The 14,732-nt window shown below is 39.3% G+C and overlaps 1 protein-coding gene across 1 annotated transcript in view; it reads left to right on the top strand.

Moving 5' to 3' along the window:
- The window catches only part of Stam (signal transducing adaptor molecule), a 65,815-nt gene that overhangs the window by 41,243 nt on the left and 9,840 nt on the right, over positions 1-14,732 (top strand). Inside the window, exons 9-13 of the mRNA XM_021185179.3 lie at positions 3,239-3,327; positions 6,193-6,280; positions 6,856-6,910; positions 7,557-7,710; positions 10,262-10,437. Of these exons, the coding sequence (XP_021040838.1) occupies positions 3,239-3,327; positions 6,193-6,280; positions 6,856-6,910; positions 7,557-7,710; positions 10,262-10,437 (562 nt within the window). The remainder of the gene's footprint in view (positions 1-3,238; positions 3,328-6,192; positions 6,281-6,855; positions 6,911-7,556; positions 7,711-10,261; positions 10,438-14,732) is intronic.

Here is a 14,732-nt window from a genome sequence, read left to right as displayed (position 1 = left end):
ATAATCTTGATGAAAGTTGAGTAAGCTCAACTTTATAGGCAAATGACTTAAGTGTTTTGCCTCTAGGTTTTTTTAACAATGAAATTCCAAGGTGCACATTACGATGTGTGCTTGTAATCCCAACACTCCTGCAGTTCCAGGATGGGAAGGAGTGGTGCTACACAGACAAGTGATGGCTACTCAGAGCTACGCAATCACACTTTGTTTCTAAAAATCAAATAAATCAAATAAAGATCCTTACTAGAAATAATCTACGTCTGCCAGAATTTGTTCTCTCTCCTTCTGAATAGGTGCCATAAAAGGCACAAATACATGAAGCAGTCTTGTACTGTGAATTCTTTTCTCATCCCCGAGAAAGCGTGGCACATGCAGTGCAGCGTTACAGACCCTGTTTCCTGAGTGTGAAGCCGTTTCTGCTGTCCAGTCTTAGACTTTTCAGTACAGCCCGTAAACCACTTTATGGCCACACTCTGTCAGATTTGCAGAAACTAGGTAAAATCTTATATAATCAACCACATAAAGACTTTTGTGTTTGATTTCAAACCTTGCTAAATTGAAAACAAAACAAATGTGATCGTAGAGAAAGACAATAGTACTGGCAGCTGTAATATAAGTAGGAGATAACATTGCCAGGGCCCTTTAATAATGCTGTGTCCTATCTCTAGAGTCTGTAGATAGTTTGCTGTGATAAATCTTCATGTTAAGAATCATTTGAGAAACGGGAAAGTCAAAATACTCTGTTTCTTAAAGCAGAACAATATGTTAAGTGTGGAAAGACTTCTGTTAGTGACTGAAAGGTTCAGGATCTTAAAAGAACTTTTATATATAAATTGCTAATCTGTGCTTTTCTGCCAGGATCTCTCACTTTTTCTTTCTGTAAAATAGGTAGAAAGATTCAAAATTAGTTAAATGCCACAAGGTCTGTTGTTCCTCTTTAGTTGACAAAAATTTAAGGAACAATCTTTGTCGTAGCTGTTTTGCACATGGTACTGAATCTTAAGCACAATATATACTATATTCATCTTCTTAGAATATATGGCATGGACATGCATATTAGAAGAAGAGCCTTTACTAGCAAGTCTGAAATTGTGGACCTTTAAAATGGTCCTTTCTCATTGCTACCAAGTTGTCTTATTTCAGTTTTGTACAGGTAGATCTTGATACCCATCTTTTTTTTTTTTTTTTTTTTTTTTCCAAGACAGGGCTTCTTTGTGTAGCCTTCACTGTCCTGGAACTCACTCTGTAGACCAGGCTGACCTCTAACTCAGAAATACGCCTGCCTCTGCCTCCCAAGTGCTGGGATTTTAAAGGTGTGCGTCACCACTGTCTGGCTAAGAATTTTGATACCCATCTTTTTAATTCAGTTCTCCATTAGTAGAACTAAAAAGTCATTGAAACTAAAAATTGCATAAACTTGGAGACTGGAGAGTTGCATCTGTGGGTAAGAACATATGCTATTCTTCCAGAGGACCCAAGTTTGTTTCCCATGCCCACATTGAATGGTTAACAGCTACCTGTAACTTCAGGGGATCTAATGCCTTTGCCCTTCTAGGGTACCTGTAAGTACATGCACACACACTGACACACACACAGACATGTATGCATAGTCTTTCAAAAATAAATTTAAAATCCTATATAGACATATTTGAATGGCCATGCATAATGTGTCATGTTTTTTAATAATCTGGTCTACCAGAGGTTTTTTCTTTTTGTATTTTGGGCTCTTTTCAGTGTCAGCTGTTGGCAAGCTTAGAACTTCTTTGGGCTTCTTTTCAAGATGAGAGCCAAGATCATATGTCTGATATGTGGCTATTTAGTCTTTCTCTTTCATCCAACTCTGCTGCTTTACTATAAGTCTTGTGATTTTTTATGTTTCACTCTGGACAGTGTACAAGAAACAGGAAGATCAGAACTTACATATTCAGTCCTCATCCTCAGCTTTGGAGAATGTGCTAGCAGAATGTGTGTAGCATCATTCTTTTACAGGAAACAGAAGCCAGTCTTACTTGACCTGTCACATGCACACATACACTTATGTGATTTTGGAGACAGATATTGAGAAAATATGCCACTATATATGTGTGAATAGTACATCATACACATTTAGTATCAGTTCCTATGAGAAAGGGGGCTGCAAACTTGTGTCTTATAAGTTCTGTGAAGTCTGTCATGTGTTTTCTTTTGGGTGACAGCAGTGAATGCAGAGATGTCCCAGTTTTCTACTTGTTAATAGTGCAGGATGGCAAGCAAAATGTCTGTCGCAGATGTCTGCTTTTCCCCATGGGGAAATGAATCAGCCAAACCTTTATTTTATTTTATTTATATATTTTTTGGTCTGTAGAATTTTATTTTACGGTGACTTGAATGTAATGAATGTGTTCCTTACCTTTGCAGTTAACGAGACAATAGCCACAAGCCATATTCCAGTAGTAGGGCTAAAAGACAAGAGCAGTTGACTTTCAGATCCAGCCACTCCAATTGTTAGCTTTCTTTTGTGCAAGAGATTTTAATCTTTCTAACTACTTTCTTAAAATAGGCATACTTTTTAGGATTGTTTTGGAAATTCATCAAGCAAATTTACTATTTCATCGAGAACATTAAGGTGTGTAATGAATATTATTTCTGTCCATAGTTCTCCTACTGTGACATCTCCATTTTCATCTTTATTCCTAATTTTTATGTATAATTGATACAAGAACCAAAAAAGATGATCCTTCTCGAGAACTTGTCTGTTTTTTGTGTTACTTGGAGGTTGCCATAGGAAACATAGCCTTACATTTTTAGTTAACATTAAGTGGTCTTCAAAGATTGGTGAGCAAGAAAAATATGTGCATATGGCCAGTTCGCTGAACCTCACTGTAATGTTTCACCTGTGAGTAAATGAACCTAGAGAGTCAAGCTCAGGTGCTGGCCAGTGCAGGTTTCTGCTGAGGTCATTTAGAAACAGTTGCTTTAAATTATAGAACTTACTTATATATGCCAGTATTAAACTTTTAATTCCCAAGTAGGTAATTTTTAATTTCAGAAACATAACTTAGTTTTAGTAAGATCTCTTATAGAAAACAGAGTTTTGTAAGAGAGAATTATTCAGCTTTATCAAGTAATGTTCTCTGTTGTCTATGCTGTCTGCAGCTCAGTTATTCCTTATATAGAGTCTCTAAAGTCCATATTCTCTATTAAGGACTTAAACTTTTAGATCTATATTGAGGAAAATATAATTTTTATATATTTTTTTCAGTTAAAACAGAGAAGAAGACGGTACAGTTCAATGATGATGTTCAGATAGAGACAATAGAACCAGAACCAGAACCAGCCTATATTGATGAGGTGAGTGATTTCCTTAATAGTAACGGGAACTTTGTATGGAAGCCGGATTGCTTGTTTTCTTGTTCTGAGAATGTTGGCAATATAGACAAAGCGTATATCTTTGTTATAGCTTCTCTGACTTCGTTTCTACTTACTAAAACTTACTTAATTTTTATTCTGGTAACGGTTGAGGATATAGCTCAGTAGTTGAATATTTGTGTAGCATGTGTCAGACTCTGAACTGATCTCCAGGGCTATATAGAGAGGAACAAGTGATAATAAGATAAGAATGAATATGAATTCCTGTCTAGTATGTTATAAATTGGATTTATATTGCTGCATTTAAGTATTAGGCACCTAGGCAGTTTCTAATTTTAATTGCTATCATAAAGAGTATTATAATGAGGATTTTTGTTTGTTTTCTTTTTAACATTTAGTTTAATTTTCTTAGCGTAGATATCCAGGAATGGAACTTCCAAATCGAAGGATCTAGGTGTTTTTCATGTTAATAACTACTGTGAAATTGTTGAGCAGATGGGAGATTTTATAGTTTCGTTGGTGCTCTGTGAAAATGCATGTTTTTCCATGTACTCAACAGCTCTTAAGTTATATTCACACCTATTAATAGTATTGTTTTGAATAGCAGTATCAATATTGTATTGAATTGGTAAAACGAAATGTTAACCCACTAAAATTTACTTTACAGTAAAGTATTAAATGATGGAATTAGCAAGCCATACCAGATGCTGTCCCCAGCAGGCCAAATTTGAAGTACCAGTACATTCGCTTATATATTTTCTAGCTGCCTTTGTGCTTAAGTTACCAAAGAGATGGGTAGTCCTCTGCTTAATTTCTGGTGCCTGGTATAGACCAGTGTATAACACTCTTTTCAGGACTTCATTTCTTGTAATAATTCCTGAAGTTGGTGTGTGTGAGAACACTTCCTGTCATCATTTTCCATTTTTTCTCTTCTCTTTTACAATTTCTTTCTCCATTATACAGATAAAAGCCTCATCCAGTGCCCATACTGAGCCTTACTGAAGTGCATTGATTTCTAGGGGTAGTTCCAAATATTGATGGTGGTAATGACTAGGTAGCACAATTCAAATGGCTTCATACATTTTGCAACAATAATAATAATAACAACAACAACAACAGTGAGCACCGTAATTGCCCCCTGGTAGATTATTAAATATAACTTTAAATTTTTTAAATTTTATTTTACTTTACATCACATGTATGGGTATTTTGCCTGGATTTATGTCTGGGTACCTCTTGCATGCCTGGTACCTACAGATGCTAGAAAGGGCGTTAGGTTTCCCTGAATTGGAAGAACAGGTGGTTGCAAGCTGCCATATGAGTGCTGGGTATCCTCTGGAAGAGCTGCAGTGTTCTCAACTACTGAGTCATCTCTTCAGCCCCTAAAAGTCATGTTTAATGATAAGACTAAGAGCTTGAAATATGTAAACAAAATTTCCTGTCAGTTTCATCTATAATGTCATTAAATAGGAGTATGAATAACCATGATTCCTGACTCACTTCATCATCTTAAATTTGAGCTTTGTTACTTTAGCCCATTTATATTAATTAATGAATACAGATGAGTTTAACACATAAGAATATTGCTAGTCTATACACATTTTATTGCAAAGATGTCTTCTAGAAGACTTTAAAGTACATTTAGATAAAATTATATAGGGTATAATGAGATTAAGGAGAAAATCAATTTGGAATTACTGATTTAAGAAACAGTAGTTTGTTTTGTGGTCCTGAAGATAAAACCCAGAGTCTAGTACATGGCAGGCAAGTGATCTTCTGGTGAGCCACATCTTCAACCTGGCTTAAATGGTGGTGGTGCTCCTTTCTGTGTGAGAGAAACAAGAGCATGGAAGAGTGCTAAGACCTAGAGAGCATTCTGCTTGAATGAGTACTCAGCTGCGGCCCATATAGAAACCGTGTTATATCAACAGGAGGCAAACATTTCTGCTGTCTTTCTAAATGTCGTAAAATGAACATGAGTCTTTTACCTGAAAGAATATCCATTTTAAAATACAGAGTTAATTTGCCTTGACAGGACCTTTCCTCTGCTTCCAATCAATCTAACAATTAATTCATCTCTTAAACATTCTTTGATATAACCTTGAATTTTTAGTTTTTATTGTACCTATATACTGCATAGAAAATATGTGTGAGACGTTTGTAATAATTTTCATAGAATTTGGTAAATGAAAATCTCCATCTTGTATACTATGTGGGTATGTTTTGCAACTGCCTTTTTTAGTTCCTTCCATCCTGACTATTAAAGAATTTTGAAATGGATTGAAGTAAGTGGATATGATCTATCATTTCCCACAAAAAGGAATAAAGTAGAAGTTTCTTTCTTTTATGACAAACTGAAATGTTGATGGAAGAGAACAGAATCAATCCTTAGAGCCCCACTTAGAAGAACAGCTGTGGATGGCCTGGGCTCTGTGTGGACCAGCTGTCATAATCTCTGGCAGAGAGAAGTAATGACTGAGCTGTTAGTCATAGCAGGCTGTCTTAAGAGGGATGTTCCAGCTGGTGTGTGGCTAAACTGCAGCTGCTCTAAAACCAAGTGAAATTCTCCGACATGATATGAGAGATTGTGGAGATTATGCCCTGTAAGTTTAAATGGATGGTCCTGTTCGGATTTGGACATTTTGAAAAATACCTAAGGATAGCGTGCAAGGGTCAGATTTCTCATAGTGCTAAAAGGTATACATAAGATGCTAAAAACATAAATGGAAAACTAACCTTCCTAACTGAATTCTAAGAATCTTCTATCCATGATTGAGTTATCAAAATGAGAACATAATGTTTCATAGAGATTGGTTGCTTTTGACATGAACTGTTTAATTTTTGTAGGATAAAATGGACCAGTTGTTACAGATGTTGCAAAGTACAGATCCCAGTGATAATCAGCCAGACTTGCCAGAGCTACTTCATCTTGAAGGTAACCTCATTTTCTGTCTCCCTTACAAGCAAAGAATAAACTGAGGTCTTTCTTGTTCTACTGCTCCAGGATGGGCTTTGAAAGTAATTTTAGAAAGGAAAAATTACGGCCGGGTGGTGGTGGCGCACGCCTTTAGTCCCATCACTTGGGAGGCAGAGGCAGGCGGATTTCTGAGTTCGAGGCCAGCCTGGTCTACAAAGTGAGTTCCATGACAGCCAGGGAGGGCTACACAGAGAAACCCTGTCTCGAAAAATAAACAAAAAACAAAAACAAAAACAAAACAGAAAGGAAACATTACACATTCTTCTGTGCCTTTCTCACCTTCATGTGCTATTTGAATCTTGAGTAGAAGTTGAAATCACAAACCTTGCTATACAAATTCAACATCTTAATCTTGTAAAATGGAAAAAATGTTTTGAAGTCAGTATTTTAAATTGTCACTATTATATTTTAAGAAAATCTATTTTAGGTTCTATTGATGAAGGATAATTAATAACTTCATTACTTCACATTAAGCTTTTCATGTCTGTAATTATATGAATATTTTTCAAAAGTTTACTTTCTTGTCATCTTAGCAATGTGTCACCAGATGGGACCTCTCATTGATGAAAAGCTGGAAGATATTGATAGGTAAAAGACCTTCAACTATATTTAAATTGTGTATCTTTCTTTCTGCCTTTAAAAAGATAGTTCAGACTGCAGAGATGGCTCAGATGGTAAAGAGCTTGCCACACAACTGCAAGGACCTAACTAAGTTTGGATCCTTAAAGCCCACATGTGGTGGTGCGTGCCTATAAACCCAGCACAGAGCCACAGAGAAAAGACTCTAAAGTGTCTCAGGCCTCTATGTTTGCACGCATCTGTTACACATACAACATACACAGACAGTACTTCATAGAACCATTCTTTATGCATTGTTTTTACCTTGCTGTGAGTGAGGATTTGGGCTCATTTGCCCTTTCTTGAAAAGCAGGCTTCCCATAGGCCTTCACTGTCTTCCTCTTTTTTTAAATATAGTTGTGCTTACCAGGCAGCATTGCCAGAGCCCACAGGCTGGCTGGCTGTTGATAAATGAGGAAATCTAGATAGCTTTCAAGTAAAGTCAGGGCTCCAGCATGGGATCTTAACCTGAAACAGTTTTTGTTGCCTCAGAGCCAAGCAGAAGGCCTTCCTGTCACATCTGTTGGTCTCTTTTGTTATTTTGATAACTCATAGTTTAGAGCAATGTATCATTTAAGAACTAAATGATTAAATTTAATTATGTGTAACCTTTCAGAAAACATTCAGAACTCTCAGAACTAAATGTGAAGGTGATGGAAGCTCTTTCATTGTATACGAAGTTAATGAATGAAGATCCAATGTATTCTATGTATGCAAAATTACAGAATCAGCAGTATTATCTGCAGTCGTCGGGTGTCTCTGCTTCCCAGGTCAGTTTTGTAAAGGTCAGGGGTGTTGGATGTGCTTTAGAGTATTGGGAATATTAAAAATATATATATTTTTGTAAAATGCATGTGAATGGATCTGTGTGCTTGCAGATGTATCCTGCATGTGTGTATACTGTGTCCCTTGGTTGCCAGAACAGGGTGTTGGATCCCTGGAGCTGGATTTACAAGTGGTTTTGAACTGCATGAAATAATAAAATGTAGCTCTGAGAACTTGTGTATTTATTTATGTAATGAAGACCTTTGGAGTTTAGTTGTCAATCTGTTGCATTTAATGAAATGGAAGGTGCTTGGTTTCTGGTGATTGTGCTAGTTTTCTTAGCACATGAACACATGTGGGGCAAAAAATGGGGTCCCATGTCCACTCTGGGCTAGGGCCAGGTGGGATGCAGGAAGTAGAGACTGTGTTGGACTGTAGGAAGCTGTGATATCCTGCTCCAGGGGTAGGAAAAGGCGAAGTCTGGGGTCCCTGCGGACCTACCAGAGTTGGGCTCTGACTCTTGGACACCATAGACCTCTGGGCACCGCAGAAGAGCAGGTTCTGGGGTCCCTGGGCTGCACAGAGGCCAGGAATGACAGGTTCTCGCTCTCAGACATCCCAGACTCCAATAACATTGGGTGGACTCTGGCCTGCAGGCGAAGGGAAAAGGGTAGGAGGAGATCTCAGGGAGGAGAGAGTCTAGCTAGCTCAGGTAGCTTGCTCAGCGTGTGGCTTGGGTTGGTGGCAGCCTGTGGCTGGAGCCCAGGAAGGCTTCCCGGCAGGAGATTAGATGCACACTCCTTAGAGGGAAACCTGCACAGAAGATTTTGATGAGAAGAGGCAGTCCATGGTTTTAAGGCATTTATTGTAGAAAGACAGGGAGAGAGTAGAGAAGCAGAGGCCAGCCATGGCCACGTGGAGAGAGGGGGGGTTGGGGGGGAGGGGAGAGAAGGAGGGCGAAAGGGGAGAGTAAGAGCAAGAGGGTCAGAGAGGGAACAAGAGGTACGGGAGAGGAGGGGGCAAGCAGCTCCTTTTATAGTGGGCTGGCCATCCTAGCTGTTGCCTGATAACTGTGGGAAGGAGCATACTTAGCTGTTGCCAGGTAACTGTGGGGGTGGAGTCCAGACAGAATACCATGAGTTTGGGGCATTGCCTACATGACTGATGGCCATACACCTCTCTGCAGGGGCTGTGGGAGGCTGTAGCTGTGACAGGAGCCAGGGTCTCAGGAGGCATAGCCAAACTCCTAAAGTCCCCATGGAGGCAAAAGCCACCACCCACCAGGTCTCTAGGGCTCCAGGCCTGTGCTCGACCAGGAACCAGGCTGTCTGTGCACAGTTCACCGCCCCACAAACACAGTCTTCTTGATTTCTAAAGACAGTAGAATGTCTTTTCAAATATATAAACAGACTTTCACAGTAAATAAGATGAAAAGTTTAAGATTTCAGTGAGCCATGGTGGCTCATAATGGTAGGATAATTCTGAACAGGTTGGCTGAGCATATAGAAGTGCACATCATTTAGGAGGAAGCTGAGGCAGGAAGATTGCCTCTATAAAACCAGGCTGCTGCCTGCTTTTATAGAAATAGACACAGCCACTCCATTTACCTCACAGCCACCCCATTTATTTCTGTTTTACATATAGCTGCATTCTAAACCTACATTGTTTGTGCACCTTAATCTTAGGAAGTTAGTGTGTTCTATATATGTGTGTGTGTATGTGTATGTATGTATGAATGAGAAACTAATTTTCATACAGTCTGATCATGGTTTCCCTTCCCCTAACTCCTCCCAGAACCTCTCATCTCTATACTCCCCAACTACAGCCACCCCCCTCAAATAAGCAGGCAGACAAACAAATTGGAATTTAAAAAAAAAAAAAAAACTTTCTTAAAAGAGCAACATGGAAAGTATATCATAAATTCAATATAGAGATTATGTTAGTATAAAATATATTTCAACAACAGAAAGAACAGCTTTTGGATATAGGAATTGGCAATAGAAATGCTTCTATATGAAAGTAAAATCTGCTCATATAATGCTTAAAATAAAAATTTGGTCTAGGAAGATTGCTCAGTGCATAAAGTGCTTGCCAGCCTGGAGTTTGGATTCCCAGCTCTTTTGTAAATGCCAGTTGGTCATGGTAGCTCGCCTGTAATCCCAGCACAGGGAGATACAGAAGGGATCCCTAGAGCAAGTTGGCTAGCTATAGTGGCCAAATGGGTGAGCTTTTGGTTCAATAAGAGACCCTGGTTGAATAGATACAGTGGGAAATAATCCAGGAAGACACTTGACATCAACCTTTGGCCCACATGATGCATACACGTTCATGTAAACATACATGTACTTTCATGCAAACATACATACACTAAAAGGTTAAAAATCACCAGTCTACTAAAAAGTGCCTTTTATAAAATTCCAGTTGATAGAAGTAACATGTAAAGGAAATTCTAAACGAACAGTGTTTCCTGTATTTGTAACTGAATGCCTCTGCTGAGTAACTTTGGAATATGCATTAAACTTGTCTAATGGAGTGTTTCCGTATCATCTCTTGTAGGTATATCCAGGGCCTGGGCAGAGCGGTACCTACCTGGTTGCAGGGAGTGCACAGATGACCCATCTGCAGAGCTACAGCCTTCCCCCAGAGCAGCTGTCTTCTATCAGCCAAGGAGCAGTTCCACCCTCTGCAAACCAAGCTCTTCCTAGTCAGCAGACCCAGGCTTCTTACCCAAAGTAATTTGTTATTGATGGTTGTTGGGGTTAACATTGAAAATGTTTAATTCATTACAATGGTTAATAAGCATAAATCTGGATAAGAAAAACAGGCAGTAGGCATCGCTGTTCAGACTGCCCCATTTGTGTCTAGAGTTGGTTTTGTAAGAACACAGGTGAAGTCTTTTCCTTGAAGAGTTTACCAGCAGTGTTTCTGGGTAGCACAGGCACACGTCCAGAAAGCAGCAGTGTCTGTAAATGTTCTGTATGTACCTTGTTATTGCAGTGTCCGCCACAAAGAGTGGGTGAGCTTTTAAAGACATTGTTATGTTGTCATGTCCCGGATGTTAACGTGACTTCAAGGAAGATAGGGAAGAAGCCCAATTTGGGCTGCATGATATGGACCAAGTGCTCAGATTATATCTAACACATACTGACCAACTGCTCCCTATATTACCTATGAGAGAGGTAACATTGGCACTCCATTTTGTTAATGGGAAACTGAGATGCAGACTAAGGCCCCACTTAGTTAAGATCCAAAACCAGGCATTGAGGTCAGAACACTGAAATTGAACTTCCTTTCTCTCACTGCAGCACATTAGGAATGATGATGGATGGGTGTGTAGTAAATGTTCTCTTAAAGCCTAGCTGTCTCCCTTTATGCTACACGCCTTGTCTCTTTTCAGAGTGCTCCTATCTACCTGGTAGCTGAGGCTAACAACTGTAGTTCACACTACTTTTTCTTATCTCTCCTCTGCATTGTCTATCATGACAACTAATACGTAACTACTTACTAATGCCCAAAATAAATCCTTTGCATTAATATCATGATACATTACAGTTGGATACTAATCATTTCTTACCTAATCACCATGGCTGCACAGCTTTTTGTCCTTATAAATGAGTTTGTCCAATTACTGCATAAAGGTGAGTTTCTCATCAACTCAGAGTCCATTCATTCTCCAGTCCTCAGCAGTGCATCTGTGGTGGATCTCTCTGAGCCTGTCATCTGCTTTAACCCTCAGTAAGTGTACTAACAGTGTATGCTAGCATACTCCAGTCCACTTGCCCTCCTGTCTGCTCCTGCCATAGGTGCCACACCATGCTACACTACTATAATTTTGTTGGTTGTGTAACATCTTTCTATTTTTACCTCTTCTTGGAAAGATACAAGTTGGATATGTATTCTTGGAGAATGGCCTCAAAGCTTGAGACACTTTATTGCACTGAGTACATACCTGTATTTCTAATTTATTGCACAATAAATTGTACATTTTATAGATAACCCCAACTAGACAGTGTCTTGAAACTTAAGAGACTAAATCATATTTGTATAAGAAGTACTTAGCATATGTTCACTAAGTTTTCTTTCTCATTTTTGATTGATTTTGCTTTTCTTCTTGATCAGTGTTGCCATGTTTGTGAATTTATCACTCATTTCAGGGGGCTAATATTATCATTGATGACTTTTTTGTTGAATTGTTGCTTTTTAAAGTTATTTCTCTTTATTTCCATCTTTCTATTATTTTTTAATCTATCATATTTTCTGACTTTGGAAGTACATACTTATATCACATATTCCCTTTTCTCAGTGAGACCTTTCTTGACTACTCATTTCAAATAGAAAATCTTGTATCGGTTATTCTAAAGAAATTGCTTTTGTCTCTGTCCACCCACCAGCCTCACATTCTTCACAGTGCTGGGATCAAACCTAGGACCTTATATATCTTCTACCACCAGTTTATCTCTCATTTCTCATTAAATTCTTAAACATCTGTTTAACAGATGAACAGTGTTCAGTAGACCAGTAAGTTAAAGTAGATTCATCCTTTCTTCTCAAAATAGTGTTACTACTGGAGGTAGCTGTGGACATTACATGAGTACCGCCTCCTGAGTGAACACCTTCCAAACGTCTTGGGGACAGATGGCTGAAAGTTCTTAATTCTAAGATTAAAGCTGTAGGGAAAGAAAGAAGAAATGGCCTCCTGTGCATCCCTGTTGGTTCTTTAGTACCGAGGTGTCAGCCCTGAAGCCATGAACAAAAACATACATACATACACACAACACACACACACACACACACACACACACACACACACACACGCGTATGTGTGCATGTGTGCATGTAACACTAATCCGAGAAAAGGAAATTATCAGCTTGAGAGGAGGACTCCATGGGAGGGGCTGGCGGGAAGAAGAAGGGGCAGTGATGTAACTTTATTTTAATTAAAATATGTAAAAAATTTTCAAAAAGAGAAAAGAGAAACAGCCTTCCAGATGTGTGCTGAGAAGGGCTGGGCAAACCTGCCTGTGAGTCAGTGAGAATCCGCCCGGCCTGGACTTATGGCTGAAAGCTCAGTCAGAAGCACAGCACACGTGACCCACCCCTTGCTTTTCCTAACATTTCCCTTTGCAGATCCTCCATTTCCTCTGCCAGCAGTTGCCTTATTTCTCCTGCTAAACAGACACTTGTTTTTATATATGTACAAATATATATCAATTCTTGTATTACCTCAGAGTTTCTGTAATACCCTTTGAAGGAATTGAAAGCCATCCCTCACCTCTGTCGTATGGAGAATTTGGAATTGTGGTCCCTGACACTTTCACATTTAAGTATTAGTCACTGAGTTCCTGGTATAAAATCAGTCATTTCCTGAAAAATGGCTGGAAAAGGGAGAAAGAAACTCAGTCCTGGTTCTTGAAACTGCTGTAGTTTTACAGATATAGACACGGAAGGAAGCCACCCGAGGAAAGTGTCAGGGGCACAGGTAGAGTCTGATGTACCCAGGAGCAACAGCAGAGTCGTCCTAGAGAAAGTGAAGCAAAGCCAAGAACTAACTAGAGACCAGATAGGAGGCCAGCCAAGAAGGCCAAACACTTAAAGGACGTGCCCCATAGAAAGTATGGTGGAATGCAAAGGTGTTCCCTGAGAGGTGACCTGAATGTCCCACTGCATGTCAGGACAGGCACATTGGATACAGGTGCCAACCTGAAAAGCTACATTTACAGGTAGTGGATATATGTGGGAGTTGAGGTGTGTGGGATGGTTTTATCCTGAACTTTTAGGGAACTGAGGAGGGCGGCCATGCCTCCATCTCACTAGTCTGTTGAGAGTGTGCTGTCAGGATGTGCTGATGTCGTGACGCTGTGCTCATTTCCCAAGCCACCTCCCTTATGGTTCAGTGCCTTCCCTGTTTTTAATGCGTGTTACTAGGTCAGACCCTTGACACTTGGTTTTCCTTTTCATTTACTGCTCCTTACTTGCCGTTGCCAAATACACCATTATATTCCTGACATCAGAAAGCATAGGACATGCACTGCTCTGGCTGCTCAGTCATTTCCTAATGACTTGATTCTCAGTGAGGACTCTTAGTATCTATTTCAACTCCCCTGGGACTCCAGGCTACATGTGCATTGTTGTCTTAGGTGGCCTCTGGACATCTCTCTTGCAGTGTCCAAAACTGTTGGTTCTTCCTGCCCATGCTTCTCTTGTTCCAGTCAGCTGTAGGCCCAAGTGTAGTTTTCTCCTTTTAGTAAGTGGTCACTCCAGTTATTTTTATCAGTTATAAAACCAGACATACTAAACTACTTGGTCCATTATCAAATTTCAGTGGCACTTTTTCAAAGTAGGTTGTGACCATTCTCTCCTGTCTCCACTATGGCTCTGAGCACTTGCCAGCTCTTACATCTGTTCCTGTTCCCATGTGAGCCTGTCAAAAATATCTCATATCTATCATCTTTCTCCTCAAGAACTACCCAGTGTTACTTCACTTGACTCACAAGCATAACCCAGTAGCTTCTAAGGAACTTGTTGGATCTTCTGCAGCCCCTCCTAACTTACTTTATCTTTTACACCACATGTGTTTTCTCTCACTTTGCTGCGATTGCCTTGGCCTCTTTTTTGTTCTTTGAACACATCTGGCATTATAAAACCTGACAGGCTTCTTTATCTTAGCCGAATGTGTGTGCCTTTCCTAGACTGTTGATGGAGTTCCTCTGTCTTCTTAAGATCTTACTCTTGAATGAAGCCTTACTTGAAAAGCCATCCAACACTCTACATGAGCAAGAATCCTTGGTCCCTGTACTTCTGGTATTTGCCATTCCCCAGTTTTCTTCACTGAGATTTTAAGCATTGACTTATTATAAATTTATTAACTACCTTTTTTCTCCCGCCAAAATATAAGCTCTGTAATGATAACTTATTTCTTTCTTCATAGCATTCAGTACTGAAATAACAGGGTTTGATACTTTGCATATATTTAATAAATTGTCTGATGAATTGTTTAATAGTTTTCCTGTTCATCTCTGAATGGGTG

This window comes from Mus caroli, unplaced genomic scaffold, assembly GCF_978045245.1.
Source record: "Mus caroli unplaced genomic scaffold, Mus_caroli_1 scaffold_2, whole genome shotgun sequence".
Lineage (NCBI taxonomy): Eukaryota > Metazoa > Chordata > Mammalia > Rodentia > Muridae > Mus > Mus caroli.
The sequence above is the reverse complement of the archived record's forward strand: the minus strand, read 5'-3'. Positions and strand labels throughout refer to the sequence as shown.